The sequence below is a fragment of the Stegostoma tigrinum genome, chromosome 12, assembly GCF_030684315.1.
Source record: "Stegostoma tigrinum isolate sSteTig4 chromosome 12, sSteTig4.hap1, whole genome shotgun sequence".
NCBI classification, from domain to species: Eukaryota; Metazoa; Chordata; class Chondrichthyes; order Orectolobiformes; family Stegostomatidae; genus Stegostoma; species Stegostoma tigrinum.
The window spans coordinates 16,321,935-16,347,027 of NC_081365.1; the positions used below are offsets into that span (position 1 = coordinate 16,321,935).

The window sequence follows — 25,093 nt, forward strand, 5'->3', positions numbered from 1 at the left end:
ACAGCAACTCATATTCTGCTTGGGAACCCTGCAGCCCAATGGTATCAATGTGGACTTCACCAGCTTCAAAATCTCCCACTCCCCCACTGCATCCCAAAACCATCTCAGCCCATCCCCGCCTCCCTAACCTGTTCTTCCTCTCACCTATCCCCTCCTCCCACCTCAAGCCGCACCTCCATTTCCCACCTACTAACCTCATCCCGCCTTCTTGACCTGTCCATCCTCCCTGGACTGACCTATCCGCTCCCCACCTCCCCACCTATACTCTCCTCTCCACCTGTCTTCTCCTCTATCCATCTTCGGCCTGCCTCCCCCTCTCTCCCTATTTATTTCAGGACCCTCTCCCCTTCTCCCTTTTCTGATGAAGGGTCTTGGCCCGAAACGTCAACTTTTGTGCTCCTGAGATGCTGCTTGGCCTGCTGTGTTCGTCCCACTCCACACTTTGTTATAATGGATTTGAAAAGCCCTCCTTCAAAGTTAAATGAAAGGGGATCATTCTAAAACAGAAAATTCAGTGAGATAATTAAGTTTTCTAAGTCTGAAAATCACTTTCACTTCTACTTTTGTTACCTTGAGTGATTCGAGAATGTTGGTTAAAACCTAGAGAGAATGGCAAAGACGACCTCTCCTAGCAAGTTTCGAGAAGATTTGTAGCTGAGGTTAAGGTTCTGGATGTGAGTTTGCTCGCTGAGCTGGAAGGTTAGTTTTCAGACATTTCGTCACCATTCTAGGTAACATCGTCAGTGAGCCTCCGACGAAGTGCTGGCGTTATGTCCCGCTTTCTATTTATCTGGTTAGGTTTCCTTGGGTTGGTGATGTCATTTCCTGCATTGGTGATGTCATTTCCTGCGACCTCTCCTCTCTTATGGACAACATTTAAGGCATGGAGTCTGACCCTTTGAGTGGAAATCACATGACTGCGTGGGCCTTGCATCCCTGAATCAATAAGGCCGTTCGAAAGAATCTGAGAGTGAAGAAAGTGCTGCAGCTTTACAAAAAAAACACAAATTATAATTGGTTTGAACATTCTACTGCCTGCTAAGACAGTGGCCATCCACCCTGCTCATTGCTAACACATCACAGTGATGTTCCAACTGGAAGTTAATTGCTGCTGGTTTTAAAAGCAGCGTTGGTGAATCGAATGACTCCGATTGATGTGAACGCAGCAGCAGCCTTTAATTTTCTGGCTACTATGTCTTTCTAATCACGCAGTGGTTATTTCTGGCAATCGAACAAGTTGCTTTGTCTACCTGTCAGCTAGTGCTAACTGATGCACTGCGGTAGAAAATTTAAAAGCTCATTTCCACAAAACCGAGGCGAAGCAGCTGGAGAAGTTGCAACAGTTTGTGTATTTGTGCGTTGAGTTGAATTTTCTCCATTTTGAGATGGTGTTTTGACGGCTGGGTTTCATAGCCGCCAGCCCAAAAATGGCTTGGAGTGGCATCTTCCATGCAATCTTCTGCTGTCATGTCAGCAGTTGTACAGATGGTCTCGATACTGCCATCCCTGGAATTGTACAACGGAAGAGGTAGAAGTAATCTTGTCGCTGCTGGGACCTGATGGTATTAGTGACATTGTCACCAGATTTAAAGCCTAGCAACTCACCACTTAAGAAAGTGTAAGGCAGTGAATAGTCCTGTTGCTGGTCTGCTGGCCCAGAGAGGAAACTCACCCACCTTTTCACAGACAGGGAGCCAGAGGTGTTGCTGCTTTTACAGAGGAGTCAGTACCTTTTGCCTGCTGACTGTTGCAGGAGACTGTGACCACCATCCACAGCTGGACTGCACTGAGGTAGCAGCCCAGGTCAATGCTGTGTCAACAGGAATGTACAGCAGTTCAGCAAGAAGTCTTCTAGCCTCCTGCAGTCAGCAAGGGTACCAACATCTTTTCCGTGCCACCTCACACTCACAGGGCTGCCACTCACTCTCACTCTGCCGCCACACATGCCTCTCACCAAGGCACATACATTACTCTCTCTCTATGCTGGATGCATTGCGTGCATTCAATAGCCTTGACAAACCTCAGCCTCGCCAAACACATCCTGCCCTCTGTGCTTCCTGCTCAGTCCCTGGGGACACCTCATCACCTCCTGTGACTGCTTCACCATGAACAGCTCTCTCATCTACTCAGGTAACAAGGTGTAGAGCTGGATGAACACAGCAGGCCAAGCAGCATCAGTGGAGCAGGAAAACTGACGTTTCGGGCCTCTTCAGAAATCCTAGCATCTCTCTCATCTACTACTTTCTTTTTGCCTCATTTAAGGAAACATTGTCCTGTTAACAGGAATGAGAGGGTCAGGCTTGATGTGGATAGAGGTGATGTACATGAGCTCCCCACATGAAAATATCTCGAGCAGGCCGGAGAAGAGGAGAATGCCTCATGTGGTGGATAAGCTGGTCTCGTTATCCCAGTAAGCCTTACTGTGCTGATCTCCCTTTGCCATCAGCTCGAATTCATTCCTAACACAATCTTTTACCTCTTTCTCGCACATAACCGATTACCCCTCTTGTATTATACAGGCACTAGTGACATCTAGTGGCCCTCCACCCCAAACGGGAAAACAATGGACACCCGCAGCCTGGCTAGAGGACAGTGGTGGGGATATCAGGGTCCAATAATCAAGGCCCCGCGTTATCTCACATGAGCTGCTGTGCTTGGCCTAGGAGTTGGGGTTGGAACTAGGGCCTCAGGCCACACGTAGCCCATGTTCTCTACTCCCAATTCAGCTTCACTTCCAGCTGTGAGGAGAAAACAACTCAACCTTCAGATGATTTTCACTCATGCCCTCCACCAGCTCAGTGACTGTCATTGCAGTGGATTGTCTTTCTAGATTAGACTTGGGACCATGAACTAGTGCTCATTGAGGAGGAAACAGCCTAAATACATGGCATTCTGAGAACTGCCTGCAACCACGTACCTGCTCATCTCCAGGCAGAAGACGATCCCGTGGTCTGGACCATGTGAATGACTTTGTGAACAAACACAGACACAGCCATGAAACTGGATTGAAGGATGAAGATCCCCATTAACTGTCTGTGGCATGCGACCCCCCTGGCCATCTCCGTGGAGAGGTCAGCGAGTGTTAATGGAGAGCCAGGAAAATCACACTCAGTGCCAGTTGGATATGGGAGTGGATTGTACTCCACCACTTGAACCAGAGGTGATCAGCATTCATGGTAAAATGAGAGGTGAGGACGAGGGACCTTGACCTCAGTCTGTGTGCCCATTCTCTCAAGGAGACTGGCTCGTCATGTATGCAAAGGATTCCAGAAATTTCCTCTCGGAGCAGTCCAGATGTGCTGACCCCTCAGTCTCCCCGCTGCCTCTGATCCTGAATGCTATAGAAGTCTACACTGAGGACAATGAGCTTATATCTGGAAAAGGCCCACTCTCAACTGGCCTAGGCCCTCAAGGCTCAAACACCCCCAAGGGAGCATTAGTCTGATCTTTGATGTCAACAGGGTCAAAGACAGAACAAGCCCCCTTCACCCAGCTGCAGAAGTCAGGTCTGCACTTCAATGTAGCCAGAGGAAGAGCAAGTAAAACTTGTCAAGGACACACAAGTGTCACCAGTGACATACATTTGTCAGTAGCCTTGCACTTTTGTAAATACATGTGCACCTGCTTTCGGCTCTTGTTGCCTTTTCTTGCTATCAGACTTGGTGTCGCTGCTCCTTTGTGAGAGATGATCAGCAGCTTCAGACATCCCAAGGATGAAACACGTTGTAATGAGCAAGCATTGCTCATATCTCACAAGCAAGCAACTCCTTGACCACAGATAGCACCAGATATCAGGAACCCTCGAACCATGGTGTTGACTGTAGCCAAGATATTCCACTACATCATGATGAACACTGAGACTAAATGCAATGCATAGAGATTGTGCTATGGCTTTGCACATACATTCTCCATTAAACACCCACCTTGGGCGCAAGAGTACAGAATCAGTGGTTGAACGAAGGAAGGTGCACAAATTGCTGGCACTCGTGTTCAGTACTGTGCTACGGAATGCTCAATCATTTCAGGATAACTTAGCAACCAATCTAGATTCTGAAACTTTGGAAGACTACTGATGATAGAAAGGTCAAATGGAGATGCTGAGCTGCTGCCATTCATGAGATTATATTGCTCATCACTCAGATTTCACGTGCTGACTGAAGCATTAAAAGCTCCATCACCCTAGTACCTTGTGCCCTGACTTTCTCTCTCTCTCTCTCTCTCTCTGACTGTTGCTTTCTCTCTAATGTCAGTAGGACCTGCATTGTGTAGATACTTGAAAATAGAATCATTTTGAAGATATTAAGTGTACAATCAGATGAATAACGAAACCTTGACTCAGCAACAGGAAGAGCTGCAACAATAACAAGATTTACATTTCTTTTACAATAAGCAAAGGCTGCTTGCCAGGAACAAAGAGAATGTTAAACAGTTAACAAAAGTCTAAACCTAGCTCATGCACCCTGCAAATGAGTTTAATTTAGGGTCAGTTGGTACTTTGTTGGGAAGCTATCTTGCTGCTCTGTGCTGTCTTGGATATCTGCCCTGGTCAATGTCCTAATACTCATCCTCATCTGCATCCTCTTCCTCGTCTTCACCTTCACCATTAGAAAGGGGGTCTATGGTTTGTTCTGCTCTGGCCTTGATGGAACTGTGAGCAGTGTATTATCTCTACTTTACTGAGGCTCACTCTGAGGGTTTTACAAAGATGGCATGGGCCATGTTTCAATGGGGTCGAATGTCCTACTCCTGCCCCTGTTGCTCATGTTCTTACGTCATGCCTAATGAACTTGGTGTAATTTGTTTGGTGGGTAGTTGTGGACAGAGGGTATCTATTGATGTAATTTGTGTGACCTTCCAGAAGATGTTTGATAAAAGTCCCACATTAGAGACTTCTGGTGAAATTTGAAACTCTTGGAATTGATGGGAAATTATTGGGTGGAAATTTGGCTGTGAGAAAGGAGACAGAGTACAATGAATAGGTGTTGTAATTGGCAGTGTGTGACCTTTCGTGTCTTGTAAGGATCTTTTGGGAACCCATCTGTATTGATCTCAATTGTACTTATTAAAGACTATTAATGGCTTTCACTGGTGCAGACTCATTGAACCAAAGAGTCTTGAATTGCACTGTAGCCCTCTATGATTATGACTCTATGACTTAGAATAAAAATCCATCTATCCAAGTTTGGAAGCATAGAATTACCAAGGGTTAAAAGAATGGGCAATATTGTAGTAAATCAATGTAGGCAAGTGTCAGGTCATTCAGTTTGTACTCAAAGTGTTTGAGGGTTTATGAAGTGACAAAGAGATAGCAAAAACTGCAGATGCTGGAATCAGAGTCGACATAGTGTGGAGCTGGAGGAACGCAGCAGGTCAGGCAGAAACTGAGGAGCAGTAAAGTCAACATTTCAAGTTTACACCTTTCATCAGGACTAGGCATGAAGAGTGTGTGAAAGACATACAACTGGAAGAAAGCTATTGGTTTCAATCTTCTTGTACTAGTCTGTCACGCAGTGCCGATGTAAAGAGTCATGTCCTTTTAGCCAAAGCACATCCACATCGAGCTGCCTGCAAGTTTATTTCAAGGTTGATTTCACGGGGTCCCTGCCAATCCTGGAATGAAAATATGAAACTTTTCACTTTTTTTGATCCTCAGTCAAGTTGGTGGAGCTGAGAAGTGTTCTTGTTTTGGGAATGAAAATCCAAACCCATCACTAAACGGAACTAAACACTAGTGAGACAAGGCCCAACATTATGATTCTTAACAAACTTAGAAAAGTAAAGTTTGGAAGCAGCAAGATAGAGTCAGTGGAGAATTTCAAATGATTCATGATAACCTTTGCTGAAAAATAAAAGCCAAAATTACATTTAATAATGAAATGTAGCTTATATTAAATATGACCGGTGATTTAAACAGTGACTAAAAGTTCAAAAACTTCAGTATGAAGCTGAGAAAACATGTAGTACAGTCACTAGTCTGGAATGTTGCAATCTATAGGTGTGAGCTGAACTCTGAAGTAAGGGAATGAAAGGGGAATAGCACTATTTGAAATACAGGGAGGGGAAGAATGTGAAGATTCAGTTGGATAGAAGGAAGCACAAATGATGAGCTGAAATCCTGAGTAGAAGTTCAGGGATTAAAAGGGTGTGCTGAGTGCAGTTAGAGAAAGAACAGACATTGCAAATGATGACCCAACAGCCTTGCCCCTGCAACAATTGACCAAGAAGTTAAGGGTAAAAACAAATGAAGAAGAAGGAAAATCAGAGACATGGATTAGGAAAGATTGAAAATAGCCGGCAAAGAAACAAGATAAAGCCAGAGGCCCCACTACGGCTGAGTTAAAAATGAACAATGTGGGTCAATAAAAGGACATCAGGACTAAAGAATTCATCAGAATAAAAAGTTTGAGAATTTTATTGATCAAAAACCTATTCTATTGTGTTCTATTGTGATGTACACTGTGTGATTGTTGTATATAACAAAATATCGAGAATCATTTACTTTAAGTTGGATTTTTGAATTTTAAATTTGTGATGTTTTTTTCTGTGTGCCTGAACAATGTAAAGATTAATTTGTAGGCATTTGTGTTACCACAGCTATTTGTTTTAAAACAGTTTTAGGGAGTTAGCTTTCAGAACTGATTTTTTTTTGCCTGTATTAAGAGAGCATACAACTGAGGAAGGTAAGCAATTATGCATTAAGGTTTATGTTAGAAACTTCAGGCATTTTATCTAAGATCAAGGGAAGCACCCATAGCTTGGATCAAGGCTTCAGAACCTTTTTCAGCGCAGAAATCTTTGGACTCAGGTAGAAATATAAAGCAGAGCCCCTGCACTAAAAAAGATAATAAGGAATTTAGTAATTGTTCTAGACCAGAAGTATCTAAATAAAACTCTGAAGAGATCATTTGAAATTGAGAACATTTAAACTAAGATGTGTGAAAACTCCATGAAGAAGCCATCTGATTTTCCAGACTGAGGTGGTAGGAAAAGAGATTTTCTTTTGGGTGTGAGACAAATCTTGATCAGATGGGCCAATGGGGCAAGACGTTTAGTTTAGATAAATGCAATGTGTTGCATTTTGGTAAGGCAACCTTACACAGTTAATCTGTGGCCCCAGGTGGCTCAATGGATGGACCTAGGGGTACAGGTACGTAGTTCCTCGGAAGTGGCATTACAGGTAGACAGGATGACAAAGGAGGTGGTTGGTATGCTTGCCTTTATTGGACAGAGCATTGAGTGTAGAAGGTAGGATATCATATTGTGACTGCACAAGATATTGATGAGGCCACTTTTGAAATACTATGTACAATTCTAGTCGCCCTGCCATAGTAAAGATGTTGTTAAACAAAAAGGGAACAGAAACAATTAAAAAGAATGTTGCTGGTCTGGAGGGTTTGGGCTGTAAGGAGAGGTTGGATAGGCTGGGACTTTTTACCCTGCAATGTCAGAGGCTGAGGAGTGACCTTATAGATGTTTATAAAGTCATGAGGGGTATGGATAAGGTGAGCTGCCAGGGCCTTTTTCCCAAGGTAGGGGACTCTAAAATGAGAGAACGTCGGTTTAAGGGTGAGAGGCGAAAGATTTAAAAGGGTCCTAAAGCACAATTTTTCACACAGAGGGTGGTGCATGTATGAAATTAGCTGCTAGAGGAAATGGTAGAGGAATAACAACATTTAAAAGGCATTTCGACAGGTGCATGAATAGGAAGGGTTTAGGGGGAATATGGGCCAAATGTTGGCAAATGGGACTAGTTCAGTTTTGGATATCTGGTTGGCATGGATAAGTTGGGCCAAAGGGTCTGTTTCCTCGCCGTACAGCTCTATGACACTCTACCTGTGCAAACGGTGCTTTTGTGGTCAATAAAGGAAGTTTTACTTTAATTAATTGTATTGTTTTTTGCCATGTGTGTAAAAACCTTTCAGTTGGTGTTATAAGTTAATAGTCTGATTTACTGTATTTTATGTTAATTTATTTTGCTTAATAAATGTCTGTTTGATTGATAAAGCCAAATCTGTAACATTACGTGCTCATGCTTTGGCAAGATACAGCCCAATTTATATATTAAGGAAATACAGCAAAAGTGGATACATGGTGTGGAACCACAGATCAATAATAACAACGCCTCATCTTGTTCGGATACTGAAATGTGATTATTGCAGCCAACCCATTACTGAGTATCTTAGTTCCAGGATTATGTATAAAATGTTGCATGACACAACATGCATCATTCACCCCAGGCAGTATGTAATACATTAATGTCATACCACTGGTCTTAATCAGCATGGGTTTGAAACTTTACCCCAAAAATTGCTATAATGTCATTGCACCAATAAGAGTGTACCTGAGCACGTCAACCTCTATGGGTCAGAAACTAGTTTTCTACTTGTGAGGTATTGATTCAAGTCTAACCCAGACTGAGTTGATAAAAATGATGGCAGTAGTTTGCACAAACTTAACCTTTTTCTTTGATGAAATGACCCTTTTTTTTAAAGCATCCCTAACCTGTCACTAATTGCTGAAAGTGGCAAATTGTCACATGAGAAGAGAGCTTTTCTATAATTGAGATGGAGGTGTACTGTTTACAGAATGAAGTGAACGTTGCAGTACACTTAACAGAGCTATTCTTAATCTGTTGTTTGATTTTACAAGCGGGAGCCTGCAAGGAAATTTCCAATCCACAGCCTAAGCAACCTCATTAGTTCAACATTAGTTGCCTGAAACCATAAAAAGAGTACTTAATTGGTTGGGGATATAATTCCAATCTTGCCCAGTGCAGCTTTGGTACAGGTTGCTTCGGGTTATATTTGCAGCAAAATGGTCTGAATATGATTTTATTTTGAAGGAGAAAACAGAGTTAACGTTTTGGAAGTTCTGAGGAACAGCCACCGGACGCATAATGTTAACTCTGTTTTCTCCTTCACAGCTGCTGCCAGGCCTGCTGAGCTTTTCCAGCATCTTTGTTTTTTTCCTGATTTATAGCATCCACAGTTCTTTTGGTTTTTATGGTTTTACTTTGCACCACTGACTTATTATGTCATTGAAACCTAATGTTAAGAGTTGGAACTGAGCCTGGAATGAGTCATTGTTGTGTATTAGAACTGTGGAGCCCACTATACTTACCTTCCTGTCCATGGATGATTGCCCATATGAGGGTCATATCTTGTTCAGGAGGCAACATGACTGAAAGGTTGGCAAAGGAAAATGCAGTTTCCTATCAGTTGCCAACTCAAGATTTTAGGCCATTTGCAGCACACAAGAGTTAGGAGCTGGAATAAACCCTTGCAGCCTGCTCCACCATTTGATAAGCTTCTGGATAATATGATAATATGATAATATTGTAGCGTTAATTGCATTTTTCTCGTTGCCCCCTGCAACTTCCTACAAGCCTTCACTGCCTTGTTGATAAAAGAACATCAGATATATTCAAGCTTCCATCATCTCTGGAACAAATTCCGAAGACCAACAACCCTCTGACAGAAAACATTTCTCCTCATCTCAGTCTTAATGGGAGACCACTAATTTATCAACTGTACCTCGCAGTTCTCCACTGATCCACAAGGGGAAACATTCTTTCGGCATATAGCCCATCTAATCACCTCAAGGTCACAGAATCACAGAAGAGTAACAATGAAAAAAAATGAGGCCCTTCTGCCCATCGTGCCTTTACTGTCTCGTTAAGTAAGCATTACCTAGTGCTATTCACTTGCTTTGTCCCCATATTCTTGCTCATTATCTTTATCAAAATAGTCATCCAATGCCTTGTTGAATGTTTCTCCATCGAAACTGTCTCCACTACATTTCGAGGCAATGCTTTCCATACCCTATCTACTCACTGACTGAGAAATTATACCCTCACTTCACATTGTTTTGTTGCTCACTATAACTCTATGCTTTCTTGTTTTAATCATAGAATCCCTTTGGCGTGGAATCAGACCATTCAGCCCGTTAAGTCCAAACTGACCCGCCAAAAAGCATCCCATACAGACCTATTCCCCTACCCTATCCCTATATTTCCCATTGCTAATCCACCAGACCTGCACATCCCCAGACACTAATGGCAATTCAGCATGGCCAATCCTGCTAATCTGTGCATCTTTGAACTGTGGGAGGCAACTAGAGCCCCTGGAGGAGACGCACACAGACACGGAGAGAATGTGCAACTTCCACACAGTCCTGAGGAAAGGTCACCGGACCCGAAAAGTTAACTCTGTTTTTTTCCTTCACAGATGCTGCCAGATCTGCTGAGCTTCTCCAGCAACTCCTGTTTTTGTTCCACACAGTCACCTGAGGGTGAAGTTGAACCTGGGTCCCTGGTGCTGTGAGTTAGCAGCGCTAATCACTGAGCTACTGTGCAGTCATTTTTGTTGTGTTTACTAGGGGGATCAGTTACCCCATCTCTACCCTGTCTAGCCCATTCATGATTTTGGCCAGGTCTCATTTTAGCCTTCTCTCCGAGGAGAACAGCCCCAACATGTATCCTCATAGCTGAAGTAACTCAAACCTGCAACTGTTCCAGTAAACTGCTTCAGCGCTGTTTGATGCATTCGCATCCCTATCTTATATATTTCAAAAGTCCACCTGTCGTTCTTCTAAATTCCAATGGGTTTAGGCCCAGAAGACAACCCTTTCAACTCAGGAATCAGCCAAGTAAACCTGATCTGAATTACTTCTAATGCAATTATGTCCTTCCTTAAATAAAGGAAGGGAAACTGTACACAGCACTTCAGATGCAGTCTCACCACAGTCCTGTTTAATTGTGGCAAGTCTTCCTTACTTTGATCCTCCATCCAATCTTGTGAAGAACTGGGTAGTAACAGAGGCCTCCTGGCTCCTGTTTTATTTGCTTTTCTGTAAGCATAATTTCACAAGGTTACAATAAATGACATGAGCAAGAAGCAAAGTAAATGTGAAATAAATGGGTTCTGTTTAATGCAGTTGGATGCTTCCAGCTGCCTGATTGTTTGATGAGTGCTGTTTTAGAATAAGGATATCATTTGGAAAGACTCATGCCTACTGTTGAGGCAGCGAAGTGTGCAGATTGGGGGTTTGTGTTTTTAAAAGTTCTGTCATCAAATTTATGCATTGAGGAAATGAGTTCACTCGAGATATTTTCTGAACAAAACAGAAGAACTCTACATCCTTACTTAAATCAGTGTGACGTTGTTTTCAGATTAGAATTTGGAATGGGCATTTCAGGTGCAGTGATAGTGTCCCTACCTCTGAGAAAGAAGGACCAGATTCAAATTCCACCTGCTGCAGAGGTCTGTCATGAAAATTTAATTAAAAGTATGTAGAATTTGGAATGTTCTTCTGATTCGTAATCACAAGGTGTGAGGAAACAATGATTGTAACTCACCCATCGCAATATAATTTTCCTCACTCACTTACACTGTAGGGACTTACATCCTTGGCTTCTGCTCCATCAGATCCACCATGTTTCATTTTATTTCCCATTATGGGAAAAGAGCTAGATACAGGATAGATCTCTTATGTGTGCTGGTGATGTATTGATTCTCTTGCAGTCTGAATGAAGTGAAAATGAGTTATGCATGTTTTTAAGGTTAACTTTACGGCTTCTGCCATGATATTTTTACAGCTAATCGAACAGTGGTACCGCACATTGCTCCCAGTCACTGCTGCACATGCCAATTAACTGGAGCGTTACATGACTTGGCATCTTGTACTCAGAGAGCAGAATCCTCCTAATTTACTCAGTGCCATTGTGTTTCTTGAATAATGGATTCATTGAACTCATTAAATATGCAGGTAGCAATAAAGTATCACCCCTGGGCCACCTGTAGCCCACCTCCAATTTACCAGTGGTGTCCTGGCATAGTTACTCATTCAAGTGTCTTCACAGCGCCAGTCCTGGCTCAGGAATGGTGAATAGAGACCATCATAGAGATCTTCATTCGATAAAACTGAGAGAAATTTGATGTTTTCTCTTGTATAGCTTGACAGCTGAAAGGTAATCTATTTGCCCAGAGAGGCACAAGAATATGGAACGCACCAGCATGTGGAATAGCATAAGTCCATTTGAGGGGAAACTAATATGTAACCTCTGGAGCAGGGACGCTACCATTGAGCCACAAGAGCCCTTCTGCACAATACACTATGTAGTTTGTCTTCACTACTTAAACCTCAAAATGCAATCTGTAAGATTAGTGGGTTTGGGGATAACCACTGATCGGGTGACTAGGCTAAATCTGAAATAAATGGGTTATGCTGAATGCAGTTGGACGTTTTCAGTCACTTAATAGCTTAATAAGTGCTAGATCAGAACAAAATTTTCCTCTGGTCTTCAACAAATAGCACCATGGGTATTTTAATGTCCTCTTGAGGGGGCAGATGGCACCTTGGTGATTGGTTTGGCCGAACAGTTTTTTTTATGACAAAGAATATCAACTTACATTTCAAGTTTGCTGATCATTTTATTTTGACAGATTTGTAAGAAAACAGAAAGTTCAGGCTGATTTGAAGTGTACAGCATATGGGTGTTTGTCAGCCCAATGCAGTAGCCAGATCTGTACAATGCTGCACTCCTGTATTACTGCACTGAAGTGTCAGTCTGGATTGTATGCTTACATTCTGTCGCAGGACTTGAACCCATAGCTTTCTGACTCTGTTAGTGAAGCAAGCTAACATTTCTAAATTTCAACAAAGGCCATAGCTGCTATAAATTACAGGTACTGTCGAAGTGCTGCTTGTGCAGACTAGATAAAGCATTAAGAATTAAATCCCTGTTTTATTTCAAATTCTTTTCGGAACAGTAGGGGAAAGATAATAAATCTTCACCGGCCTTTTACTAAAAAAAAGTCTCACCATTGAGAAATTTTGCAAATTGTGCATGTTCCTGCTGGTTCTCTTGAACGGCTCGGTGAAGTAAAATCTAAACAATGCCCAGGATTTTGAAATAGCCTGGTGTCTTGAAACAAAAGCATTCATGATGGTATTGAAAAAACAAGTTGGATGCTGGCAAAGAAAATGTTATCATTTTTTCAACCAGCAATCTTTTCATACTTTTATTCCCTTTTAATTCCTATGTGGATGTTGAATCTTTAGGGAAAATAACAAACAAAATGACAGCAAACATGGCCGTTGTGAACTCAATCTTCTCGTTTGGATCTTATGACTAGCAATTGAGGAGTAGCGTTTAAAAAAAGACATATTTTGTTGAAGCTTTTCTTGGACTCATCAGGGCAACTTGCAAAAATTGTTAACTTGAGGGGGAAAACTAACACTTATACTACATGAAAGAAGATTGCTGATTAGTTGGCAAGTGGACCCAGATGGAAAGTGGTTTTACGACGGAGAATATATTCATTAATCATGATTGACAGTTAACTGCCGGGTTTTGATTTACTTTTAAATCGGACAGTTTAAATCTGATTGGACAGGGGACCACATTGAGAAGCGAGCCACTGAATGGCTACTTGTTTCGTTGAGTTGAAGCAAGTACAGTGTGTATACATTTCCATCTGTCACTGTAAAAAAAACTGGCCTTGTGTATTAGTATAACTCTAGCACATGTCTTTATTATTTATTCATTTAGGGGATGAGGGCATCGCTAGCTAGGCAGCATTTATTGCCCATCTCTAATTGTCCAGAGGCCAGTTAATAGTCAGCCACATTGCTGTGGGCTTGGAGTTATATGTAGACCAGACCAGGTAAAGATGGCAGTTTCCTTCCCTAAAGAATATTAGTGAGCCAGATGGGTTTTTCCAACAATCAACAATGGATTCACAGTAATCATTACATTCTTAATTTCAGATATTTTTATTGAATTCAAATTCCACCATCCGCTGTGGTGGGATTCAAACCCGGATCCCCAGAACATTATCTGGGTCTCTGGTTTAACAGTCCAGCAACAATACCACCAGGCCATCACTTCCCCTGTCAATCCTAAATTAGTCAATAGTGGAATTCTTTGTCATTCGGGATTGCCCAGCAAATGCTGTCTAATTACTGAATCACATTTAACTTGGACATTGTGTTCTGTATTTTGTAAGTCTCAACAATTTGGGTGCATCATTACCTTGTTTGTTGCAACCAGCAAATGCTGTTTGGTACTATTACCAATCTTTTGGATATAAGGCCTTGATACCTAGCATCACAACAGCACTGAAATTCACATACCACACTACTCATATGTGTGTTAGGCAGGACAGCAGCATCCTGTGGTGAATATTACCTTTCTCACTACTCAATAGAACACAGAATTTGGAACTGTACAGCACAGTACAGGCCCTTTGGCCCATGATGTTGTGCCGACCTATTATCCTACTAAGATCAAACTACCCTACATTATACTATCATCCATATGCCTACCCAAGAGTCACTTAAATGTGTCTAGCAACTTCATCTATTTTTCAAATTTTAGAGATCCCCTACTTTGACGAAGGAATCTGAAATAGCCTGTGAACTTTTCAGGACGACTAGTCTTAGGGCCTTATGTGAGCTTACGCAACATATTTTGAGAAATGATTTGATCAGGGTAGCCAGTATACGCTCTATTTAAGCATGAAGCTTGCATGAGGCTTTAAGCCTATTTTAAGGTTGCTGCTAAGGCCCATCTTATCGCGTGTGAAGCTAGGAATCTCAGTGTATATACTGACCAGTGAAGGTAGCTTAATGACAATGGAGAACCTTGCGGCTAATTTCTCAACTACTACCACAAGGAGAGGGAGTTCATTTGACTGTTCCATCTCCAGTGTGAATTCAAGCGTAGGATAGAGCCTGGTAAGATAAGTAACAAAATATTTACGTGCAGTTGCAAATATATCATCTAAATACTGGCAAGGGATAGGCGATTATGTATCATTCCATCAAAAACAACTTTCTTATGGAGCAAGCTGGGTCTAGAGGTTATTTCATGGACAATGCCACCTATTTGGGTATACACAGTGTCATGAAAACTGAACTCAACTGCATGAGTTTCTGAGTTCATACGTTCAATGAATACGCAGTAACAAGTTAAGGTTGCCATGGTACAGTGCTGCAGAGCAAGTATTTATGATTTCCTTAAGTGGTACATTGATGAATGGGCTAGAAATACCAAGTGTACACATGGACACTGCAATGCAAACAATATGCAAATCCTGTACGTTCTTCACAAATGTAAAAAGCATAACAATTCACCTGAACCTTTGACCAATTCAGCATAAGAATCACTTCTGCAATTGGGAAGCATTTGCTGAATAATCCTGAGTCTATGATGAATTAAAGTGACAATTTAGGATTGTCAGGTGCACTCATAGTGTGTATTTGTGTGTACTGGAAGGCACATATATTCGTACATAAGGCCCTGTTCTTTGCAGATAGCAAGGACAGGTACACACACTGTTCCTTTTTCAGCTCAGCAAAACATGCGATAGCCATTTGCTGGTTCATTCCTGAAGGCAATTCCTGACTAAATCAGAATTGGCCTGTCTGGTTTAAAATTTAAACAAAATTTGGCAGTTAATTGTCACTCATCGGTATTGGGAGCATTCTCTAAGGTAATGCCTCGAACAATTACCAACTAATTAGATTAGATTAGATTAGATTCCCTACAGTGTAGAAACAGGACCTTCGGCCCAACAAGTCCACACCGCCCCTTGAAGCATCCCACCCAGACCCATCCCCCTATAACCCACACACCTCTGAACATTATGGGCAATTTAGCATGGCCAATCCATCTAGCCTGCACATCTTTGGACTGTGGGAGGAAACTGGAGCACCCACACAGACACAGGGAGAATGTGCAAACTCCACACAGACAGTCGCCCGAGGTATTCTCCACTCAGGCAATATAAATGTTTGTTTCCCCCTTGAATTGATATTCTTGTGAAGTGTCATGATGAGTCCAAGATTAAAATCATCAACAAAATAGGGGTGGCGTGGTGACTCAGTGGTTAGCACTGCTGCCTCATAGCACCAAGGACCTGGGTATGATTCTTGGATGTCTGTCTCTGTGGAGTTTGCGCATTCTCCCCAGGTCTGTGTGGGTTTCCTCTGGGTGCTCTGGGTTCCTCCTGTAGTCCAAATATGTGCAGGTTAGGTGGATTGGCTGTGCCAAGTTGCTCATAGCGCCCAGGGATGTGCAGGTTAGTTGGATTGCTCATGGGAAATGCAGGTTTACAGGGATAGGATGGGTCTGGATGGGATGGTCTTTGCAGGTTCGATGTGGACTTGCTGAGCCAAATGGCCTGCTTCCACACTGCAGGGATTCTATGAAGATGTGTCTTTTTCAGCAACATCTAAATTCTATACGAGCAAGTGACCATTCATGATGGAAAAATGTTGCTGAACACATTATGGGCAAGACTATAGAGGTTGCAAGTAACCATTAAATTTTGACTGTTTTGTTTAGGTCTATTGCATAATTATTTATGTTACTAACTGATTCATTGAGAAACTTTATGTGTCGGGTAAAAAATAATAGGAATAACTTCAGGTGAATCAACATTTGAAAGAGAGTAGATAAAAAAAAGATTCAGATATGATTTTTCATCAGCTAGCTATCTATTGAAGTTCAAGGATAGAGAAAATAGGATCAAGAGTATGCTCTTCAGCCCTACGAGCCTGCTCCATCATTCAATATGATCAATATCCTGTTCCACTGTCTCTGCCTACCCTTTGATCCCTTTAGCCCTCAGAACTGTATCTAACTTCTTCTTGAAAGTGTTAGATATTTTGGCCTCAACCATTTTCTGTGGCAGAGAATTTCTCAGGCTCAAAATTCTGTGTGTGGAGAAATCTCTCCTCAATTCAGTCTTAAATGGCCTATTTCATTAAACTCTGGTTCTGACGGTCCCACTGATAATCAGAAACTTCCTTCCACCTCTGTTTTCCCCTGCCTAGTCCTGTTAGAATTTTATATATCCCCATTGATAAGGTTCCCCACAATAGGCTGTTGTACAAAATGCGGTGGAATGGGATTGTGGGAGATATAGCAGTTTGGATCGGAAATTGGCTTGCTGAAAGAAGACAGAGGGTTGTAGTTGATGGGAAATGTTCATCCTGGAGACCAGTTACTAGTGGTGTATCGCAAGGGTCGGTTTTGGGTCCACTGCTGTTTGTCATTTTTATAAATGACCTGGATGAGGGTGTAGAAGGATGGGTTAGTAAATTTGCAGACGACACTAAGGTCGGTGGAGTTGTGGATAGTGACGAAGGATGCTGTAGGTTGCAGAGAGACATAGATAAGCTGCAGAGCTGAGCTGAGAGGTGGCAAATGGAGTTTAATGCAGACAAATATGAGGTGATGCACTTTGGTAGGTGTAACCGGAAGGCAAAGTTAATGGTAAGATTCTTGGTAGTGTAGCTGAGCAGAGGATCTCAGTGTCCATGTACACAGATCCTTGAAAGTTGCCACCCAGGTTGACAGAGCTGGTAAGAAGGCACACAGTGTTTTAGCTTTTATTAATAGAGGGATCGAGTTCCGGAACCAAGAGCTTATGCTGCATGCAGCTGTACAAAACTCTGGTGTGGCCGCACTTGGAGTATTGCGTACAGCTCTGGTCACTGCATTATAAGAAGGATGTGGAAGCTTTGGAAAGGGTGCAGAGGAGATTTACTAGGATGTTGCCTGGTATGGATGGAAGGTCTTACGAGGAAAGGCTGAGGGACTTGAGGCTGTTTTCGTTAGAGAGAAGAAGGTTGAGAGGTGACTTGAAACATATAAAATAATCAGAGGGTTAGATAGGGGGGATAGGGAGAGCCTTTTTCCCAGGATGGTGACGGCAAGCACAAGGGGGCATACCTTTAAATTAAGAGGTGAAAGATATAGGACAGATGTCAGAGGTGGTTTCTTTACTCAGAGAGTAGTAAGGGAATGGAATGCTTTGCCTGCAATGGTAGTAGATTCGCCAACTTTAGGTACATTTAAGTTGTCATTGGATAAGCATATGGGCGTACATGGAATAGTGTAGGTTAGATGGGCTTGAGATCGGTATGACAGGTCGGGACAACATTGAGGGCCGAAGGGCCTGTACTGTGCTGTAATGTTCTATGTTCTAATGTTCTATGTTCTATCAGACCGTTTTTCATTTTTCTAAGCTTCAGTGAAGATAGCCATAATTGATCTGGTCTCACATCATATGTCAGTCCTGCCATCCCAGGAATCAGGCTGACCAACCTGCTAGGAGCACAAAACTACATGCCATTATTCCAGGTATAGTCTTTCCAAAGGCCTGCACAATTGTGGGTGGCACAGTGGCTTGCAGAGTCGGGGTCCCAGGTTTGATTCTAGCCTCGGCTGACTGCCTGTTGGAGTTTGCATGTACTCCCTGTGTCTGTGCAGGTTGGCTGTGATTTCTTCCCGCAGTTCAAAACTTGGGTGGATTAGGAAATGCATGGTAGTGTAGGGAGTTTGGATCTGTATGGGATGATCTTCAGAGGGTTGGACTGAAAGGCCTGTTTCCATGCTGTAGGAATGCTATGAACTTTCTGTAATTGCTGCCTGTAATCCCTGCTATTTTATTCAAATTTTCTCACTATGAAGGCCAACAGTCCTGTTTCATTCTTCACTGCCCTGCAAAACCTCATTCTTACTTTCAGAGACTGCTGTACAAAAACACCCAGGTCTCATTGTAGCTCTTCCATTCCCAATCTATCTCCATTCAGATTATAATCTGCCTTCCTGGTTTTGCTAGCAAAGTGGATAATCTCATATTTATTAGTCACTGTTTGGACATGTTCCAAGGAAATTTATCTTCCGTTTTTCGACTATCACTGCATTTTAGCTGTTCCAGCTCTAGATTCTAAGAGCTCAGATAATGATTAAATTAGTTTAACAATTTTTGAGTCTTTGTTTACAGTTTCCATGCATGACTAAGTGATATAAAGCCTATACAGTGTATAGAAAAGTTCCAAAACTACCTGTTGGAAGTTTGACATTACAATCACTGCAAGTGATCTGGTAGACAGAAAAATAATCACTGATTTTTAGTTTATTGCAAATGGAACATACACTTGCTAATTCAAATCATGCCCCTTCTGTGTAGATTACAGTACAGAAACAGGCCATTCAGGCTAATAAATCTGCTCATGCTCCATTGAAGCTTCCTCTTATGATGTGTCATTCCAGTCACTAAGCATGTCTCCCTATTGCTTTCATAGTCATGTATTTAGGGCTCAATGGTTAGCACTGCTGCCTCACAGAGGCAGGGGCCCAGGCTTGATACTACCCATCAATGACTGTCTGTGTGGAGTTTGCAGTTTCTCTCCGTGTCTGTGTGGGTGTCCTCTGAGTGCTCCAGTTTCCTCCCACAGTCCAAAGATGTGCTGGATAAGTAGTTGGCCATGGGAAATGCAGGATCGGAGGGATAAGGTTGATTGGGATGCTGTTCGGAGGGTTGGTGTGGACACAATGGGCCGAATGGCCTGCTTCCACACTGTAGGGATTCCATGATTATTGAACTTCCACTTAAGGGCCGTCTATGCTATTCGTTTTCATTTCTCTGTAAGCAAAGTTTTACAGGCCCTGGCTGATGAGGTTGCTGGTGCCGGAGGAGGGAGGCTGCAGCAAATTCCTTGTATGGCCTCACCATATTATTCCCTACCCTCAACCCCCAAAATATTCACAACCCCTCTGTAAGATGGGTCCCTCCTGTAAAGACTAGTCTGCTCACTTCTGCTCTGATTAAAGGATTTGTGTGGCCCGCAATTTATTTTTAAGATGATGTCTTTGTGGGTCAAAAGGAGTAAGACTGGTTTTCTGGCTCCTGGAGGCCATATCAGAATCCAATTTCTTTCCCCATCGCATTTGGGATTCCTATTCACTGGATACAATTACCAGAAATGCCACAGCCTCTTCCCAATGGTCCATTCCGACCATCTCCCGGCACACACCCACTGGCCCACAATCACTCTTGTCAGGTTCAGGAAAGTGTCTGAAATATATTAATGAGAGCCTGGCATGATATTTCGCCCACACTGCCTTTCCCTAGCTCTCCTCAAACGCTGTTTAAAATAGGCACCAAAGCCTCGCATCTTCCTTGAGATGAAACTTGGAAAGTGGCAATGTTTTAATCAAAAGTGAACCAGAGTCATAGTAACATTGGATTTGATGGCTGGCTAGCTATATTTGCAGACCTTAATTCACTCGAAATAACCGCCACTGTATTATTTATGGTGCTTCAGCTCTGTGTACCTTTTATGATATTCCATTGTTCGTCCTCCAAATATTTGCTGAAATATTAATTAAAAGAGAAGGAATGCCTAAAGGAAGAGCCTGCAGTACAAAGTACTATCCAGCATGCATTATTGAACAAACAGTGAAGAATGCAACTCCTGCATTCTCAAAGCTACTTTCTCAGAGCTATCTTTGTTTCTGTGAGGCATTCTCCCTCCTGTGGAGACCCATTGTTGATGTAGCTTATGAGTTAGCCTGAGTCCGTCCAGGGGCCCCTGCTCAATCCTGTGAACTTCAGAATTTCAGTCTGCCTTAGCAGATTATGTAAAATGAGGCAAGAGGTAGTACCCAGGCGCCACAAGAAGGATGCCTTGGGGTAAAAATTCATCTGGGACTGAGCTGTGATCTCAAAACTGGTCACAACTTGTCACCAGTTGGCACCAAATGGACACAAGGATAAATTGCAGGAAAATCCACTCACCTTGCCACATATTAATGTATTGTACAGGTATAAGTCTCCAAACTTTAATCAGCAATTTACAGTCATTATCTGTTTATCAATTTCCAGTAATACAAGCTCACTTGTTGTTTTTAGTTTATTTATTTATTTTGTGTCATGCAGGAACCTGGCGAGTTGACTCTTATTGGGTTTAGTTTCTGGAAAATGGTATTGCTTGATGTAATTAGATTTTATCTTCATCTAAATTCCTTTCCCTTAACTCCCCTGCCATCCAAATAAATAAACGCAGGATCCAATGTAAACTGATTTAGTAGGTGGGTTTGGGTCAGTTGATGGGTATTAAAATCCTTGAACCATTTTGTGATACAAACCCCGTCTCCATCCTGCTCATTTCTGCTTTAAACTGAGGCCAGAAGGAGGCTGGGTGACCAATCTGATTCAATGTGATGGGCTATAATTTTAAATATGCCAATGTGGACATGTGCATCTTTTCTATTCAGTTTCTAAATGTAATGACTTTTAGCCAGGCTTCCTGAGCACCAGGCATACATGTGTTACTGATCCCTTTAAACATGTTTTCATACTCAACCTGTCCTGAGATCTTATTGCATGCCTCTGAAATGGATGGAACTTGAAGCCTCTTCACCTAGGTGCAGGGATGCTACCATTGCAATACTAGAGCCCTTTAATAATAGTATCAGTTTACTTTAATGAAGGTATTCATTAATTAGAAATTTATCACAAGAGTTTTGTTAATGTTCATGTATCCTGGTGGCTAGCTTTCTGCCAGTTTGTCCAATGTAGTGTTTTGTTGATGTTCATGTATCCTGGTGGCTAGCTTTCTGCCAGTTTGTCCAAAACACTACATTGGACAAACTGGCAGAAAGCTAGCCACCAGGATACATGAACATCAACTAGCCACAAAACGACATGACCCACTATCACTCATATCCTTACATACAGATGAGGAAGGACACCACTTTGATTGGGACAACACGTCCATCCTAGGACAAGCCAAACAGAGACACGCACGAGAATTCCTAGAAGCATGGCATTCCAACCAGAATTCCATCAACAAACACATTGATTTGGAGCCAATCTACCATCCCCTGAGAAAAAGAACAGGAAATGACATCACCGACGCAGGAAATGACATCACCAACCCAAGGAAACCTAACCAGATAAATAGAAAGTGGGACATAACACCAGCACTTCGTTGGAGGCTCACTGATGATGTTACCTAGAATGGTAACGAAACGTCTGAAAATGAACCCTCCAGCTCAGCGAGCAAACTCACATCCACAAGTCTCTCTCCCCACCAGGAAACGGCATATAATTATAGCTGGGTTTACCTCAAATGTAAATTACTTATTCAACCAGCTTCCCACAACACTCCAACCTTTAACTTCAATCTTCATCTTCAGGTCTCTCAAGGTGACCAAGCCTCCCAAACTCGCTTCCTTCCACTCATCTCCCACCCCTCCGCACTTCCCCCCAAACCGTTTGAGTCCTACTCCACCGGTTGCCAACATAGACCTGCGCTGGCAGCCACTGATAATCTGGCTTCCCCCTCCAAGCTTTGCCTGTGTTCGTCCCACCAACCTCAGTAGAAACTCCCCGGCTGGTAAAGCAGCCTGACAACCTGCAGTGTGACTTGTTGCAGTACATCTTCAAATGGATGTGGTGATGTTTCCTACAGAAATACTAAGAGGGGCAATGATGCAAAGTGTCATGTAATTCAGGTGGAATGATGATTTGACCTGAGGAAAGCTTCCAGCTCAGACATGTCGACAAGATCCCCAACTGTATTAAACTGGTACCAACTTCTCAAATCCTTAGTAAATGAATTTAAGTATTTTTGTGTGAACCAATCTCATATGTGTGCTTGGTGCCTTGATGTTTATATTTGATTTGATTGGACCTGATTTATTATTGTCATATAATTTGAGATACAGTGAAAAGTATAATGTTGCATGCTAGCCAGACAAATCATACCTTGCATCAGTACATCAGAGTAATAAAACAAAATGCAGAATTTAGTGTTAAAGCTACAGAGAAGGCACAGAGAAAGATCATCTGTGATACACGAGAGGTCCATGTAAAAGTCTGACAATAGCGGTGAAGAAGCTGTTCTTTAATCTGATGGTAATATCACAAAGGGAAGGAAAAATACAACAAGATTAATGCCTACAACCTTCAACTCAAGTCACAACTCATAAAGCAAGTAATTGATTCCTTTTAAGTCAAAAAAGTGTTCATTTCTTTTTTTGTTATATTTTAAAACAAGTAAAATTATCTATTTTTGTTACAGTTGCCAGTGAAGATCTGCAATCCAGCTTGTACTTTGTCAATGGATCTCTGCAAGAGGTAGTCTTCGCCAGTACCATGGGGACATTGTTACCATGCCCTGCATCAGGGAATCCCCCAACAACACTGCGTTGGTACCTAGCAACTGGGGAAGAGATGTACGATGTCCCTGGGATCCGACACGTCCATCCAAATGGCACTCTCCAGATCTTCCCTTTCCCTCCTTCGAGTTTTAATAACTTGATCCATGACAATTCGTACTATTGCACAGCAGAAAATCCTTCAGGGAAAATTAGAAGTCAGGATATTCACATTAAGGCTGGTGAGTGTCATAATGAACATATTAGATAGCAAGACCGATAATGGTCCTTTTGCAATCGGAACCCTCTGCATGCTAGATGAGGATCGGGGCTGTTTTAATGTTGAACTTCACTTGGGTTGCATTTTTGCTTAGTAAGGATAGTAGGGTTGAACAGCACTGAAAAAGGCCACTTGGTTCATTGTGTCTGCGCCAGCTCTGTGCAAGAGCTACACAATGAGTCCCACACTATCACTTTTTCCCTATAACCCAACTACTTTTTCATTTTTACACTTATATTAACTCACTTTCCAAACTATGATTAAATCCTGTTTCACTTATTTTTTTTCAGGCAGTGTATCCCAGATCATCAAAGCTAGCTGCATGAGAAGAATTTTTCTCATTTTCCTTCCTTTGATCCCAATGATCTCAGATTTGAGTCTTCTGGCTATCAGCCACAGGCCAGTCTACTTCACAGTTCTGTAGTATCTACACAAACTGAATTTCCCTCACCATTGGTCCATGTCTAGTAAATCTTTCCTACCCACTTTCCAAGTCCTGAACATCTCTCTTAAGGTGTGGCACTCAGAACTGAAAACAGTTATGGGAAATGGCAATGTCACAGAGGCTCAGGCTAATTTTTTCAGGATCAGTTTCAATCGCACCAAAGCAACTGGTGGAATTTTTAAATGTTGGGAATTGGGTGGAAGAGGAAGCTCTATTCATGGAGGTAGGGGATGTTGGGTTGCTTGGTCAATCCTGGAAATGGGTGATGGGGAGGTGGTCTATCATGGGTGTGAGTCATAGGAAAGGTGTTGATTGGGGTTGATGTGGAGGGACACTGCCAAACCAGGTGATGGAGAAAGTTCAGATGTCGAGGTTGTGAGGAGGAAGAGATGAGTGACCTGAAGATATGTACCATATAGGCTTCACAGAGGAAAGCAGAGGCGTAATGGGGCAGAATGACAGTCAGAGCATAAGGAATCAGAGTTTAAAAGTTGCGAGTGAATAAAAAAACCTTGTGCTGAGGTGAGTGGGAAGTTGGAGCTTGGCATTGGGATCTGAGGACTCAAGGTGAGGGTGAGAAGCTCACAGTGGGGAATTCACTGGGGAGTCCAGTGATGAGCTATTTGATCATGGAGATTTCACAGGAAGGAGGTGAGAAGGAATTTCTCAATCCAATAATCATTGCATTAAGGAAACCTTTGAAGCTTTCCTGACATTCAGGAATCCAGCATCCACATCTGACTGGAAATTCTCACTGCTCACCATGAATGGGATTGTTTCCCCCCCGCCCATCCTTTTAGCCTCCGTTGGAAACTGAAAATTAGATAACACGGTGCGAAGCTGGAAGAACACAGCAGGCCAAGCAGCATCAGAGGAGCAGGAAAGCTTAATGTTTCGGGTCGGGACACTTCTTCAGAAATTCAGTGTTCATCCAGCTTCACACCGTGTTATCTCAGACTCTCCCAGCATCGGCAGTACCTACTATCTCTGTAACATGGTTAGCATTGAGGCTGGTTTGGGTCAAGAGACAGATTTGACAGACTACATCCCAGCCATCTGCCATGCATCTCTCACACAAATCTACCCACTTTACCTTTCAGTTAAAATCAGCCTCGAGTTTAGCTCAGATTCAGATGGGAGAAAATTTATCTCTTCACAAGTGTTGCTTTTGCCCTTGAAGTTTACAGAATCTCCAGACCCACAGCAATGTGGTTGACTCTTACCATCTGAGCAATTAGGGATGGGCAATAAATGCTGGCCTAGCCAGTGACATCCTCAACTTGTTAAGGCAGAACCAGGCAGAACCAGGTGAAGGATAGCAACTTCCTTCCCTAAAGATCATTAGTGAACCAGATGGGTTTTTCCTGACAATTGTCAGTGGATTCATGGTCATTATTAGACCCTT

General features: G+C 42.4%; 1 protein-coding gene across 1 annotated transcript in view; it reads left to right on the forward strand.

Annotated features, from left to right (window-relative positions):
* Positions 1-25,093, forward strand: part of LOC125457234 (cell adhesion molecule DSCAM) — a 612,502-nt gene that overhangs the window by 68,843 nt on the left and 518,566 nt on the right. Inside the window, exon 2 of the mRNA XM_048541184.2 lies at positions 22,888-23,205. Within this exon, the coding sequence (XP_048397141.1) occupies positions 22,888-23,205 (318 nt within the window). The remainder of the gene's footprint in view (positions 1-22,887; positions 23,206-25,093) is intronic.